The sequence below is a fragment of the Ambystoma mexicanum genome, chromosome 5p (assembly GCF_040938575.1).
Source record: "Ambystoma mexicanum isolate Mex_15411 chromosome 5p, UKY_AmexF1_1, whole genome shotgun sequence".
Taxonomy (NCBI): Eukaryota; Metazoa; Chordata; class Amphibia; order Caudata; family Ambystomatidae; genus Ambystoma; species Ambystoma mexicanum.
In genome coordinates this window covers 1,150,041,644-1,150,058,227 of record NC_090930.1, presented here as the reverse complement: position 1 = coordinate 1,150,058,227, position 16,584 = coordinate 1,150,041,644, and the positions used below count along the sequence as shown (strand labels likewise).

At 44.8% G+C, this 16,584-nt stretch overlaps 1 protein-coding gene across 3 annotated transcripts in view; it reads right to left on the bottom strand.

Moving 5' to 3' along the window:
- Positions 1 to 16,584, bottom strand: part of LOC138481461 (glutamate decarboxylase 1-like) — a 719,240-nt gene that overhangs the window by 181,426 nt on the left and 521,230 nt on the right. For all 3 annotated transcript variants that reach the window (XM_069613613.1, XM_069613614.1, XM_069613615.1), the window contains exon 7: positions 7,469 to 7,548. In XM_069613613.1, coding sequence (XP_069469714.1) covers positions 7,469 to 7,548 — 80 coding nt within the window. The remainder of the gene's footprint in view (positions 1 to 7,468; positions 7,549 to 16,584) is intronic.

Genomic DNA, 16,584 nt, shown 5'->3' with positions numbered 1-16,584 from the left:
AGTTGGGGTTATTTGGTGGGGAAAAAAAGGGCTTGAGGGAGTGGGGGAGTGGAATAAGTGGAATAAAGAGAATATGGAACTGTTTTTCTAGGTGAAAACAGTGGGTGCGGGTGCAGCCCAGTCCACGGACACCACGATAGTGCGCACACAGTGCTGAGAGCGAACAATTTGGAAAACACATTGATGTTATTTGATGGCTGAATGAGGGTGTGCAAGGGGTAGGGGAGTGGAATGGAGATAATATTGAGCTGTTTATCTAGGTGAAAAAGGGGTGTGCAGGTGCCGTTGAGTTTGCGGTCACTTCTTACTGCCTGCAGACATTAAATGGATGGCAGGGGGGTTCTGGGTGAGCTTTCTTATTTAGAGGTGTATTTACTTATATGGTTGAAATCTACTGTGGTGGTTGAGGCCAGTGGCCACATTCTTGGGGGCATGGCATACGGCCATGCCCCCAAAAAATATATCATCCCACTGGCAAGCCATAGTATAGTAATATGTGTATAGTAATTCTAGGCAATACATGGGGAGTATACAGTATTTGTAATATGGTGGAATGATATAATTAAAGTTTTTATATTATTTATGATTGTACCACAATTGAGGATAGTGCTCCTTGATGTCTTGTCCACCTTTCATACAGTGAGCCATTGTATCCCTATTAAAGCGTTTCATGATACCTTTAGCATCATGGATCGGGCATTGGACTGGCTGATCTGTTTTCCTCACTAACTGCCCTTCCCAGCTGAAACTGGGCTGCTTGTACTCCACCACCCCACTGTGTAATTGCAGAGTACCTCAGGGTCTTATCCTATCATTGTGGCAATTACACATTTATTTCCTCCTCTGGTTCATCTGATGTGTTTCTTCTTTTCTCATTTCCAGTGTTATGTTAATGACACACAGTCTTCCTTAAACTTTCCTGAACTAATTTGTTCTCTTCGTTTTTTATCCCTTATTGTCTGACCACCATTGAGGCATTGTGTGCGGCTAACACTGTCTGCCTCAAAAGTGTTTATGGTATTTATGATTGTAGTACAATTGAGGACATTGCTCCTTGATGACTCGTCCACTTTTCACACAGTGAACCATTGTATCCTTATTAAATGGTTACATGATACCTTTAGGATCATGGACCAGGCACTTGGCTGGCTCATCTGTTTTCCTGACTAACCACCCTTCCCAGGTGCAATTGGGCTGTTTGTACTCCACCACCTCACTGTGTACCTGCGGAGTACCCAGGGGTTTTATTATATCATTGTGGCAATTACATATCTATTTCCTACCTCTTGCTCACCTGATGTCTTTCTTCTTTTCTCATTTCCAGTGTTATGTTAATGACACACAGCTTTCCTTAACCTTCCCTGAACTAATTATTTGTCTCGTTTTCTATCCGCGATTGTCTGGCCACCCTTGAAGCATTGTGTGCAGCTAATATCTGTCTCAATGCCAGTAAGACAGAGCTCTTTCTTATTATGACATTTGTACCCTGTTTTTCTCCTACCCTGTGACTGCTGTCTTTGGGCTGTATACTCTTACAATTCTGTGAGGCCAAAAACCTTGGGGCTGTGTTTAAAAGGCATTGTACCATTCCTTACCTTCCCCCAGAAGCTCAACGTCTGTAGAGCCCTGGTACTCTGTAGGCTGGACTACTGCAACAGCCTCTTCCTCAACCTCCCCATTTGTTGTCTATACCCCCTACGGCTAATCTAGAAAAGGGCTGCAAGACTTATCCCTGGCCTGAAGCCCAGGGGTCGTATCGCTGCAGCCCAAAATGTGTACATGGGGTCCTGATAATTGCAAGGCCATTAATATGTCCAACTTTGTTTCCTTAAATACTGCACTGCTACAGCGCTCCGCTGCTGTAACTCCAATACTCTGCTTGTTAAATGCTTTTTGAAACAGAGAGTGGCAGGCATGTCTCTGTCTTCGGCTGGTGCCTCTCTTTAGGACAGTCTTCTTGCTCCTTTTATACTTGAGCTGGACCACCTTAAATGCCCAAAAACTTCTCAAAACTGTGCTTTTGTGTTCCTGTTTTACTAAATCCCTTCCTTGCTAACTTATACCACTAACACAGGTGGCTCGGTCCCTAATACACCTCACAGGTTCAAGGCCCTCTATCTAGTTGACAACAGTACATCCCTGCACCCTTTAGCACTGTCCTTGCGGCTGTACCACCTGGCTGCTGTGTATCATACCCTTCGGACTCCATTTCCCCAGCAGGTAGTTAGTGGCCTCCCACTTTGGCATGTCATGGTACTTTCCTGCTGGGCTTCTATGAGCACTTGGTAATCCCTACTCCTCTTTCCATTCATGCACTTCTTTGAATGAAACATGCATATGTGCATTTATACCAGCAATGTGTACAATTTTCTTGGATAAGCAAGGGAAATGCATATGGAAAAGATATGCACAGCATTTTTAAGTGGCAGTTGGTGTCTGGAAATTTAATATGCTAATAGGGTTATCTGTAGCATTTTTCTGAACTAATTGGTGGATATATGTGTGACTGTTTTAAAGCAGGCAAAGAGGGAGTGAAATAAAGACAACAGTAAAAAGGGTAGAAGTGCTGTCTTGTGCAATGGTGTGCATGTGTATCCCGGGTTTTTAATAAAGCATGGTCTAGAGAGGGGACTGCAGAGACCACAGATAGTCATAAAGGGCCATGGATTATGGTCCTTATTGTATGCTAGAGAAAGGTATTTGGGACAGAACATTTTTCTGTGTTTTGTTCTTTTTCTCTAGTATACTATTGGTCATTATTTGCATTAGCATAGTAGAGGATGCTAATGGGAAGGATGGAGAATCCTATTGAGTATAACTACTTTACTGAAAAATGTAAAGTAGACGAGTCTATAAGCTTATATTTTTTACTTCTATTTTTTTAACTGTGAAAGGTGGTACCTAAAGGAACCTTTTTTGGTGTTTTCTTTATTTCCTTTTTTTGCATTAGAGGCCAGGAGGTAAGGTGGGGAGGGAAGTAGGGGAAGGGGCAGCAAACACAGCTATGGAGGGGCAGGTGAACAGGGGAAGATGTTGGGCATGCATTAAATTTAAGGTAGGGGACAATGTTTCTCATGCTCCTTGATTACAGCCTCGAAAGCACTTTTGAAACTGCTCCCCCTTGCAGAGTGGTGTGTTGCAGTATATACAGAGTACAGTTGTCTTCGAAAGATATGTATCAACAGCCTCTTTTATAGCTTGCAAGGTATCTGGTGGGATATTGTGCCCCATATGAGTTTCCTGTGTGGTGGCAATACTGGTTTACGAAGATGAGGTACAGGAAGACAGCCTACTACTTCCTAAGAAGGCAACAGCCTTTCTCAGAGCATTGCCACAGTGGTTAGATTTGGTGTGGTGCATGGAGGTGGTTTCGTAGGTGTACTGCCCAGGTTGTCTGCGACTGAGTACAACAGTGCATTTTACCTTCGTACAACCCCCAACAGTTATAAAGAACTGATACACCCATGATTCTCTTTGGGTGCTAGAGATAGGCATTTCCTCTACTTCATCTTCCAGGTCCTCTTGATAGTTTTCTGAATTATTGAACTTCTTCCGTTGTCTAGGCCCTCCAGCTGGTGGTAGTGGTGGATCCTGGAGGAGGGATGGCAATAGCTGATGCCATTTTAGAAGATAAATATCAGTTTTGCTAATATTCTTCCAAGCATGTGCTGTGTCCTAGATTGCAAAGGGGTAATCAGTACAAATAGTTGTAGCAAGGGTACATTTTCAGTTTAAAACCTCCTAGAACAGACAGAAATGCAGTTTAAACTTGTTCGCGTAGCAGGGACCCATTGGCGAAGTTTGGACACATTCGCAAACACGTCATCATGCTGTGCGCGTGCACAAGGTCATGTGACATTGTCCGGAAAGTCCACGGTGACGTCAGATGGTCGTGGACATCGGCGAACACAAAAACTGTGGAAAATGTTGTAAGCAGTGTATAGAAGAGTTACACATGTTTAAAACTTTGTACATCGGTTGAAAGTGCGGCTACGTTGGGGGTAAGTATTATATTAGGAAGTTGTATCAAATTAGGGTGCATGCGTAAAAACCCATGAAATTATGTGAAAAAACTTTGTTAAAGGGACGTTATTGTTAAGTTGCACTAATACAAACCTATGAAATTCAGTGTAAAAACGTTGTTAACGGGACATTATGGTTAAAAGTAAAACTGACAACCCCAGAAATTCGCCAGTTATGGTAAGCTAAGCAACCATAACTTGCGTCACCACCATGTACTGCTAACACTAACACCCATGACATCAAAGATGACATCACAAATGTCATTTATGACATCACTGATGACATCACATATTAAATTAATTATCAAAGTTCCTACAAGGGGTTGTGTTCACAATATTGGTAGCAACATGTTAGAGGTGATTAGGACACCTTTTATGAAGTACTTCATGTATTAAAGAATGTACTTATCTAAACAAAATATTATATTGAAGGGTTGTTGTTAATACAGGAACATAATCATACATACGCATAGGCAATGGCTGCAGCATGCACCATAGAAGTACAATATTTTTAATTTGGTAATTTTCAATAGTAAAATAATGAATGCAACTTTTTTCAGTAATGTTAAACGTGGAATAAACAGCTAAACTAGGTTTTGATTCGTTAAGAGCGCAGTATCAGTATCAGTTGCAATGTACATTTTTGATTTTCTTTCCGCTAATCTAAACACAAACTCCCTGAAAGGCCTTATTGCGAGACACTATCCTGGAAATACTGTTAATTTATACCTCCGAGACCTGGGAACCTCCACTATGTATTTCCTGAATTAAATAAATGTGGAAATCTTAGATTTGATTGACTCTTCAGCAGGGATGGTAAAATTAAAGGGACACACAGAGGTTTGGGCTGCAAATTACAATATATGCACATTCCATACTAAGACTAGCCTCGCTGAATTCTCAAGACAGGGGTTTAAACGTAATATACCCTACACATATTTAGTTATGCCGTGTCTTACCAATTTAGGAGATTTATTACATATATGCATCTTAATATTCTCCCCACCAGAGAGGTTTTGGGACGCAGGACTGGGATTCCCTTCAAGGACAACATATGTCGATTTTGTGCTGGTGAAGTTGAAACCATCCATCACCTCCTCACCTGCTGTTCCATGCTGTCGGTTCTATATACTAAGGGTTAATCCACTACGATTTCCAGTTTGGAATCCATTGATACAGACCAGTTTTGGAGCTGCATATATAGTGCGGCATCCATTTTGTACACAGCAGTTGCGTTTTATATCTGGAGGGAGATACTGAACAGAACTTCTTGATATGCTATTACAGTAATTTTTATTATAATTTTTTCTATTAGCCGAGAACTCTGAAATTGTTTTCTACCAAAAGGAAATACTTGGAAATGTTTTGGTGTTATGCTAAAAAGAAACATGTGCAAATGTTTTTAACGTGTCTGATATTTATGACGTGTTTTAAAATACCCTTCTTGTTTCACATCGTGCTTGCTCATTCATGTGCTTAAGGTTTATTTTATTTATTTAAACAAATGCACAATAAAGGAGAAACAAAAGAATACATAGCTAACAATTCAAGACTTACTACACACTCATGAAGACCCCCAATGTATACAAATCAGAGACATATACAGGGAAAATAAAGTAAGAAAGAAACAATATCACCCGCAAATATCAGTAACATTCAAGTTCATCTTCATGTATACAAATGAATTGTGTGTTTGAGGCCTGCTTATTGGCCCATGTATGTGCACCATAAGGTCATACTAATCCCTAAGGGAAGTACTTTAAGAATATGCGACAAGTTTAACGTTTAGATATATAGCATCTTTTGAATTTAAATATTCTGTCAGTGAACAAAACCACCTGGCCTAGATATAACAGAGAACACAAACAAGTGGCCTAGATATGTGATGTCATCAGTGATCTCATAAATGACATTTGTGATTTAGTTTAGTTTTAGTTTAGTTTAGTTGATGTCATCTGTGATGTCCGGGGTTTTAATTTTAGCAGTGCATGATGGTGGCGTGAGTTATGGTTGCTTAGCTTATCATAACTGGCAAATTTCTGGGGTTTTCTGGTTTTACTTGTAACCATAACGTCCGTTTAACACAGATTTTTCACTGAATTTTATAGGTTTTTATTAGTGCAACTTAACCATAACATCCTTTTAGCAGTTTTTTCACTGAATTTCATAGGTTTTTATTAGTGCAACTTAACCATAACGTCCCAATACTTCGCTTGGTGATAGCCGGGAAATGTCATCTTTACCATATTTTTATTGTGAGCCGGAACTTTGCTATGTCACCTGAACATAGCGGCTATGGGCCCCGATTTGGTACTGTAACAGACCTATATACTTGCATGTATTGTAATGTGTGTGCAGTTCTGCACACAATAGCAGTACGTATGCACGTTGGAGTGCCTTTAAGCTGCAGCTCTTTGGCAATGGTTGAGCTTCATGGCTTCTTGAATATTCTTTGATGTTACTTCTATTAACTTTAAAGAGAATTTAACTTGGGCAACAGTAATTCTGGCCAGTGATTAGATTCAGAAAATAAACCAGCGAGAATGCAGGGGCATAGCACCTCTTGGGGCATTGACTACCTCCTATACCCAAACATATCTGCTTAAGGTAGTATTTAAACAGACAAATAACAAGTCCTAACCCATTAGTTGTTACACAAGTTTATGTCCATTGTTCTGTGATTAGATTCAGAAAATAAACCAGCGAGAATGCAGGGGCATAGCACCTCTTGGGGCATTGACACAACTCCTATACCCAAACATATCTGCTTAAGGTAGTATTTAAACAGACAATTAACAAGTCCTAACCCATTAGTTGTTACACAAGTTTATGTCCATTGTTATTTTGTGCTACATTTTTTCTTCCGAATTTTGTATAATGATAAAACATTCCAAATCACAAGACCTTCATTTAACTCATTGCATCAACACATTTATCAAAGGCCTATTCCCCCTCAATGCTACTAATCACATCTGCACGTGTGTTTTTCTGTGTTAACAATTCTTATGGCAGTGTAACCATTTAATACAACAAACATATCATTGTTAACAACACATACATAAACATATTGTTCATGTTAAAGATCTGCTATACACTACCTCCTCCACATTCGTTTGTGTACACACTGATTAAATTCAACAATAAAAAAAACATTGCTCTACTGCAAGGGTCTCCAGTCAGCCCTAGCCAGCATAGTCAATGGTGAGAGATCATGAGAATTGTAGTACAAAACAACTGGAGAACGAACAGTTTGCAGACCCCTGCTCTACTGAATGGTCTGCAATGAAAATGAATACCTTTTGAAATTGTGCAAGAATGCCACCCAGAATTCTGAAGAATGCTTACAAGCTTCATGGAATATGGCCATACACCATTGCAAATAAAGATGTGCATTGCAGCCATGTTTTAGCCTTTACTGCGGCAGCAGTACACGCGTAGGCGCTTACCTCTCATCACACTTCACTGCAATGACAAAGTCTGTGCCAATGCCAAGCACGGCCGCGGCCTTCTGAATGGAGTAATGGCTCTGAAACGCACACAAGCACATGTAATTATGTTTACTGCGTTAGATGCATTTGTGCAGGGGCATTCAACATGCCTTTTGCAATGGAAGAAATCCATCAATCAATAAACTTTATTCAGATAAAAATATGCATAAAAGTACAATGCATCAATATAAAATATAAAACAGTTACATAAAATCCATACCGTAGAACGTTAAAAGTAATCCAACAATGAACCCTTGCATTGGTTTTGCTTCCCCGCCGCTTGTGTAATCCTTCAAATGGTGCTTTGTCAGAGTACTGTTGGAGAACAGACCACCCCTTTCCCGAAAACAACACTTAATTTAAATTTAAAAATGTGCTTTCTTCCATTTTGCTAGAATGTGTCAAAGGAGATATAGCCCTAAATATAGGTTTTTCGGTATCCCACCGATACCGGCAAACCAGCCTTACCGTCTCTGCCGCCCAATATCCGGGTATTACCAGGATATTACAGGCGGTGGAGTGCAGGTAAATTCCTATTCCCGTGAGATGGGATTGCCGGACTTACCGGCACAGGTAGTACTAGTAGTACAGGTGCCAGTGATTTGGCAATTATTTGCCGGTAGGGTCCTGATCTACCAGCGGGTCAGGCCTACTAGGAAATCCATGGCCCCCATTGCAATCTTGAACTGTGCCAGTCCGGAAAAATGATTTTTTTCTGCCATTTTCTCCGGACTGGCACACTTGGAATGAGGCCTGTGGCCTACTCTGGTAAATACATTGTTTTACATTATTCAAGGCCACTTTCTGGTACTAGTTTAATTGATGTGCACCCTATGTCTGCCTGTTTACTGTCTCCACAACACCTTAGTTCTCATCTATTCAGCACGTGTAACCAATAATTGCTAAATTTGTGTCTTTTGTGAACATATTCTAAGTAAAAATCCAACTTTGAAGTGCAAGATGGCTGTCACCAAATGCCCCAATTAATGCCCTTAAACACTACACTTTCCTACAGTTTACACTACTTGTCGATACTTAAAATGCTGTGAAGTGTATATCCAGATTTAACATACACATCAGCTCCATCAGTGGCCTCTTTGCCAGAAACGTTGCTATGGCACAAGTGCAATTTTGCACGCGGTTAGCACCAGGACAGAAAAGTGCCCTAAGGCAAAATTAAGTGCTTTCAAAGCCTTTTGCACCAGAGCGATGCCTGTCCTGGTGTTAATAGCGTGATTTATTAGCACTAGTGTGAACATTGCCCAGGTGCAAAATACATTGGGCCTCATTATAAGTATGGCGGTGAGGCAACAACGGTGCCGGTAGCGCTACCGGCACCGTTGGTACTTTACTGCCAATACTACGAGCTGTGCTCGTGGGTCTCGCTCTGTCCGCCAGGTCAGACCTGGTGGGCAGTGCGGCACCCGCGAGCACAACTCGTGGATGCACCGGCACCGTCATGAATGGTGCCGGTTCATCCGAGCTCCCCATTCCCATTCAGCCCTGTGGGGATGAATGGGGATGGGGAGTCCCTTATTACCGGCACCCGCAAATGAGCAATTACTGGGTCCGCCAAACTCGGCATGACCCAGTAATTGCCCATTTGCGGTTGCCGGTAAAATCACAGGTTTGGCGTCAGGCGTGCCTGTGTTACAGGCACGGCTGACGCCAAACTCGTAATGAGGCCCGTTGCAAGACTATTTTTTGCACCAGGGCAATGCTTGCCCTAGTGTTGGTTCTAAGCTAAATTGCACACGCACTGGGGCAGCGTATCTGTAATGAGAACCCGTGTCGTGTAAAGAAGTGTCACCAGGTGTTTGATTAGGTTGCTGAAAAGTAAGATCTTGACAATCCTTACACATCTGCCCCCAATCTTACCAAACCCTTTCCTGCTTAGCACTCATCGCTCTCTTCCCCCATGTGGGTTATCGGTTTGCAAGAACAGCCAACAAACTAAATAGACCGGATGCTCCTCCTGAAAGACCCATGCCAACGGCCCATGTTAGTGCCCACTGAAGCAGTCTTGTTAAAAGTGAATCCCCTTAGAGTGAACTCAGGGTAGTTTGCTCGTATGGGAGATTCACTAAGACAAGATCAAATAGATCATGCTAAAACATTGGAGTCCTCGTAGAGGCTGTATACAAGTCCTCAGTTGCCTTCCTAAGAGACATAACTCCATATTTGGTAGAGTCTGTACACTTTTCAGCTTTCCCTGTAAGAGTAGTGCATGCCGAAATAGAGTAGCAGTGTTCCATGGAGTAGCAACACTTTTCTTAAAAGCACCATATTCTGTTAAACGAAGACTGTGGTGACCAGGCATCAAAGGGCCTGATTCAGAGGTCCTTATAAAAAAAGAACTGGGTTGTCCCAAGCAGGAACAACACATTTCATAAAAGCACCATATTCTTTTTTTTTTTAACTTTATTTAATGCTTGTGGTACATGACATTGCAACAACAACACATATCGCATATATTCGGAACATCAACGTTCAGTTCAGTATACCGGGCTGTTACTGGCCGAGTCTGCTTCGCATGGATGTATTCTAAACGGGGCCTAGATGTCCTTCGGTTTACTTGAGTTCGGGAGTGACATTATATAGTGTTCTTCACATTCATTGACATACATCAATTCCTTAAGGAAGTGGCTCACTCTTGGTGCCTGTGCACTCTTTCATTTTTGCAGAATGCACTTTTTTGCCACTGCGCATGTGATGTTAAAGAGCCTTCTTGTTACCTCCGATTGTTTACCAATGTTCCTAAACAGATATTTTTGGGGTGTGAGGTCTGCCAGTATCTGAGTCACCTCCTCTAGGATATTTGCTACCTCGCCCCAAAACGCGTGCACATGAGGACAGCTCCAGTACATGTGTATCGAGTCAGCCCGATCCACCCCACATTTCGGACACTTACCAGGACTATTATTTGTAAACTTCGCCACTTTTTGGGGGTAGTGTAGCTTATTTAGCATCTTCAACTGAATCAGCCGGAGGCCTGCGTTCATGGATACCCTCCTGGTCAATTCACAGTATCTCTCCCAGGTTCTGTCAGTTATATTTTCACCCAGGTCTGCTTCCCAGGAGGCCTTTATTACATTTACCGTTGGAGTATTAGCCTGCACGGCCGCATATAGCCCCGAAATGCTGGTTCCAGCTCGGGTTGCCAGGGTCAGCAGGCATGGGTGTGGTGGGGGTTCATCTGGGAACATTGGCCACCGGGCCTTGAAGGCCAATCTCATTCTATGATATTGCAATATCATCAATTGGTCCCTTCCCATCCCTGTTTTGAATTCCTCCAATGTTATGAATCTATCATTAGGGAATATGTCCTTGATTTTAAATTCCTCGTCTGGGTCCCATTTGTTTTGTATACCTGGATCGTATGTGGGTGTTATACCTGGGAAGTTCCAAATCGGGGCCTCAGCGTAGTAAGGCGTCTTCACCCCCAGCTTTTGGTAGAGTTTGAACCATGCCTGTGTTGTTGTACTAACTGGGTCAAATGGGCATTCATCCCTGTGTTTATCTTTAAAGATGACTGACCTTATGTCGGTTGGACATGCTGCGTGTTTTTCAAGACAGATGTGGGGTGAGGTATTGTGTTCGTCATACCAGTGCTTAACAAATTGGGCCTGTGCAACCAGATAATATAATTCGAAGTCAGGGGCTGCTATGCCGCCTTTATTATATGGTTCCACCATTTTTTCCCACTTCATCCTGGCCACCCCCCGCACCAGATAAATTCCACCGCCATGGATCCAAGAGTGTCGAAAAACCGCCTACCGGGCCAAATCGGGATGTTAGTGAATATATACAGTAGCTTAGGAAGGATGACCATTTTTAGTATGGCTACCCGTCCGATAAGTGAAATGGGAAGATTAGCCCATATGCGGAGCCTACTGGAAATCGTAGTCAGTAGGGATTCGTGGTTATTCAAAAATAGGGATGTTCTGTCTCCTGACACGATAACCCCCAGGTATCTTATCTTGTCTGGGGACCACTGTAGACCGTACGTGTTGCTTGGGCATCTGGTAGCAGGGGTAAGGGGAAAGATTTCAGATTTAGAACAATTAGTTTTGTATCCCGAGTATTCTGCGAATTTGTGCACTGCTTCCATCACTGGACCCAAGTGTGTGTCAGGTTCTCGGATGTATAATAGGGTGTCATCTGCATACAGGGATATTGATTGGGTCAGTCCCGCCATCCATACACCCCTCTGTTTCTGATGTTCTCTAATTGCTGCCGCAACTGGTTCCATGGTCAGGGCAAACAGTATGGGGGAGAATGGGCAGCCCTGTCTAGTACCCCTCCCCAACTCAAACCAATCTGACATAGTGTGGTTAGTTAACACCCTGGCCCCTGGGTTAGTGTACAACACCTCAACATATTTCAGAAAGCATGGGCCCAGTCCAAATTTTTCCAACACCATGAACAGATACGTCCATGACACAGAATCAAACGCCTTTTCAGCATCTAGGGACGCAGCTACCACCTGGGCCTCCGGTTTGATCTGGGCCATGACGCCAAATAGCCTACGTAAATTGAGTGCTGTAGATCTAGTGGGGATGAACCCGCAGTGGTCAGGGTGTACTAATATTGGCATGTGAGGTAGGAGTCTATTGGCCAGAATCTTTGCAAATATGTTGGCGTCACAGTTTATAAGGGACAGGGGCCTGTATGAGGACATCTCATTGGGGGGACGCCTGGGCTTAGGGAGTACAGTGATTATGGCCTCTCTCATGGATGTTGGCAGTATCCCTACTTCTGTGGCCTCCTCCCACATGGACAGTAATATCGGGGCAATTTCCTCACTCAGCTCCTTGTATAATTCAATTCCCAGACCGTCTGAGCCAGGAGCCTTTCCATTGGCTAATGATTTAATCGCTTCCTTAATTTCTTCAATCGTAAGGGGCTGGTCTAACAGTAATTTATTTTCAGCTAACAACTTTGTATAAGTATACTCTGATATCATTGGGAGTTTTTAGATCATGGTTGGCGTAGAGTTCTTTATAAAAATGGGAAAACTCACTATTAATACCTTCCTCGCTTGTTGTCACTGTGCCGTCGCTCGCTATTATGCTGTAGATCAAGGTGCGGCCTCCTTCAGCTTTCAGCAGGTTAGCTAGGGTGCCCCCCCGCCTTGCTCCCTTCGCCATACCGACGTGCTCTGGCCGGAGTGGCCATATACAGCAGTTCCCTATTTGCTAGCTTGTTGAATTCTTGTAGGTTGCTATTAATATCTGCAAGGGTGTTGTCTTCATGCAGGGATGTGTATCGTTGCTCTAGCTCCCCCAATCGTTTCTCAACCTCTGCCAGTTCCTTCCTGACCGCTTTCAATAGCCCAGTGGATTTGGAAATCAGGATACCCCTCACCCACGCCTTGAACTTTTCCCATAGCGTCGCAGGGCTATTTACTGAATCCTTATTGGTTTCGAAAAAAGATTCTACCTCGGTGTGTAATTCCTCTACCACTGCAGGGTCCTTAAAGATGTCGGAAGGCATCCTCCATCTTCTGACCGGGGGTCTAAGGTTTCCTAGTGTCATGTCTAACACAATAGGGGAGTGATCTGATAGGGTGCGAGGAAATATTTCACTTTCGTTAATTTGGTGCATGAGAGACGCAGACACCAACCAGTAATCGATGCGGGATTCGGTGTCATGCACTGAGGAGTAAAAGGAATACTGTCTCTTTTGGGGGTGCAGTGTTCTCCAGGCATCTACTAGTTGCAGTTGTGAGATGATTTGTTGTAGAGTGTTAGCTGATCTCGTGTGATTCCAGTGTGTGGAGGTGGAGCGATCTAGTTCTGTGTCTAAGATAGTATTAAAGTCTCCTCCCCACATTGTTTGCTCGCCCCCACACACACCAATCTCTTGCAATACATTCGTGTAAAAATCAGGGTGATCCATATTCGGACCATACGTATTTATCAAAATCAGTTCTTCCCCCGCGATGTTTCCCCAAACTATAACGTAGCGACCCAACGGGTCTATTTTACTCCTTTCAAATTGGAACCCAACTGATGGGTGAATCAGGGTCAGTGCCCCTCTTCCTGCGAGGAGTATTCCGTACAGTATCTATGCTTACCGCACCCTTTCAAGAACTCGGTGTTAACCTTCTGGAGCGCATGAGTTTCCTGTAGCATGACAATCTGAGGCTGATGACGCGTGACATAAGCTCCCACTTTGTTCAATTTGACTCGATTGTTCAGCCCCCGGACGTTCCAAGTAAGAAGTTTCAATTTAAGCCCCCAGGCCGCTCTAACAGGGTTAGCCATGTCTGTATACCCAGTTTGCATTTCTTGCCTTGCTGTTATTTAGGAGAGTTCCATGTGTTGCAATGTCACCACGTTTTATAACTTGAGGGACTCCTCCAACTGAGTCCCGGTTCCAGAACTTCCCACCCTCCTCCCCGCTTTGCTTAATCCCGCAACATTTTAATACCCCACCCACATCATCAACCCCAACTTGACAATGTTGTCCCACAATAAACAGTCCCTTTAACATGTGGAACTTTCCTGAGGGTCACTAGTTGTAGCCATCTGGCGCACTCTAGACTGAGGCTCACAGCCCGGAGAAACAGCAGTTTTTGTTCAGTTCGTCACCGTTACATAACTTCCAATTTCTTTATTCTTTTTTCTTTTGTCAGGTGGCAGGCGGTCGAGCCTTAACCTCATTTTCCGCTCTGTTGGGTCTCGTCTTTCACCCCTCGGTTATGGACTCGCATTTTGGTTTGCCATTCCGTCTCCGGGGGATAATAGGATGGAAGACTCTACGTACGACATGGCATCTGTGGGGTTCTCGAAGAAGTGGGCCCGTCCCCCATGTTGTATCCTCATTTTCGCAAGGAAGATGAGGGCATAGGGCACATTTCGCATACGTAGCTGCCTTTTCACCCCATCATATGATCTTCTTTGCATTTGCACGTTGGTCGAGAAGTCCGGGTATATGTGGATTTTGTTCTCTTCGTACCGTAAGGTTCCTTTTTCTCTCGACAGCCGGAGTATAGTGTCTCTGTCTCGGTAATTAAGGAGACGTGCAATTATAGTTCGAGGGGGAGCTCCTGGTTTCGGGTGCGGTGCTAGGGTGCGATGGGCTCTTTCAATCAGAAAGTGATCCGAGAAAGAGTCGGCACCTAGGATGTCTTTCAACAAGGCCTCAACTTGTCTCTCCATGGGACCCTTGCAAAACTCTTGAGATACCCCAACAATCCGGATGTTGTTTCTCCAGGATCTAGATTCAAGGTCCTCACACTTGTTTTGGGTTTTATGTAATTCTGTTTGGAGGTGGGCTATATCTCGACTGTGTTGTAGTATCGTGTCCTCGTTTGCGCTTATCCTATTTTCCGCCTCCGTAACACACGCGCTTTCTTTTTCAACACGTGCCTTCAAGGATCCGATCGTCGCCACTATATCATCTAGTTTTACGTTCACAGCCATGAATCCGTTCTGTACCAGCGCTGCTAGGTGTTCCATCGGGTCAGTCTCCTGCCCATCAGGCAGTTGTGGTTCCCCACCAGCCGCCCCCTGCGGTTGTGAGCTGGTGGAGGTGTCCATTGGGCCAATCTTCTTCCCACCTGCCCCCCTCTTCTCGGTGCGGCCAATGTGGTGCGGCCTCCAAGGAAGGATGGACTGTGTTCCCCCACGTGTTGTTGCCCTGTGCACCGCTATGTGGCACAGGTGTGGAGAGGGGGAATCCTTTATATATCCGCCCTTATCGTCTGGTGTACTGCCAGTGTATAGGAATTAATTTCGCAATGCTGCGCCGGTGGAAGCCCCCCCAACCACTACTCCGGATCATATGTTGAAGGGCCCCGCCGGGGGTCTTGCTGTGCTCAAGCGCTACACAGCAGCTCCGCCGCGCCCGCGCGGTGTAGGGCCTGTGGTCGCGGGTGATTATTGCCCACTTAAGGATATATGTCTCTCCACCCGGGTGCTTTTTGATGGGCCTCTATGATGTGCCGGTATATCCCAGGGTGCTGTAGGGCGACGATCTGAAGCAGCTTAGGGTGCTGTAGGATTGTTGCCCCCGTGACAGTGGGGGCAAAATGCAGTGGGCCCAGGTCGCGGTTGCAGTTCACTATGCAGGGCCTTCCCAGGTGTGGGGCTCTTCCCGTATCTCGTAGTCACTTACTTGGTAAAAAATGGGGGGGCGGGCTCCGGCCCCACTCGCCCCCGGGGCCAGCACGCGTTCGCTGGCGATGGCCGTGGACCACCTCAAGCTCCACTGCGAGGGGCTGCAGGTCGAGGGCCAGTCTACGCCAAAGCCGCAGTCCGCCCGGCAGGGAGCAGGTTACAGCCCACACAGAGCCGCAGATAGTGTCGCGGTGGGCTGCAGGACGGGAGCCGGGCCGAGCAGCCGCTGCGTCTCCGCAGCCGCGAGACAGTCCAACGCCCCCAAGCACCTCCTTCTGCTCCCGCAGGGCCCCGTCTCCCAAATGGGTCCCGAAGAGTGATCGCGGGCAAGGGCACCGTCGTCTCCAGGCGGGCAGACACTCGGCCTCCCTCTCCTTCGTAAGCAGGATGTTGTGGGTCGTGCGGCGCTCTTCCCCCACCTCGGTCTTCCGTCGGGCGTCCGTGGAGCCCACAGGCGGCTCTGCAGGCCTCCACCAGCCGCCGAATCTGCGAAGCAGGTATCTCTGCACCTCAGCTCCGATTTCTCACAATTTCTCACCAGTACGTATGCCAGAGCTTCTGTTACCAGAATGTAGCTTTTTTTCCGAGCTTGGGACGTTCCTGACAGGAATAATTTTGAAAAAGGATTTCGTCCGAGCTGGAGCGCTTGCGCTAGGCGGCCATCTTTGATGTGCGCAACAGCGCCCCCCTAAAGCACCATATTCTTAAGGGCCTCGTTAACATCTACTGCACACATTTTCCTTTTATCATGAAGGCTGCCTCAGTCTGCAGCACCACCTTTCTTATTTACTGAAAGCTCAAGGACACTTACATAAAAAAGAAATGGTTGCAATTTACACATGCTTACCCACAAAGGCAGATCTGTATCAGCTTTAACATCTGGAAAGCACAACATTTTTTGTCAAACTTTAGAAATTCTCAGAGTAACACTGGTGCACACATATGCTG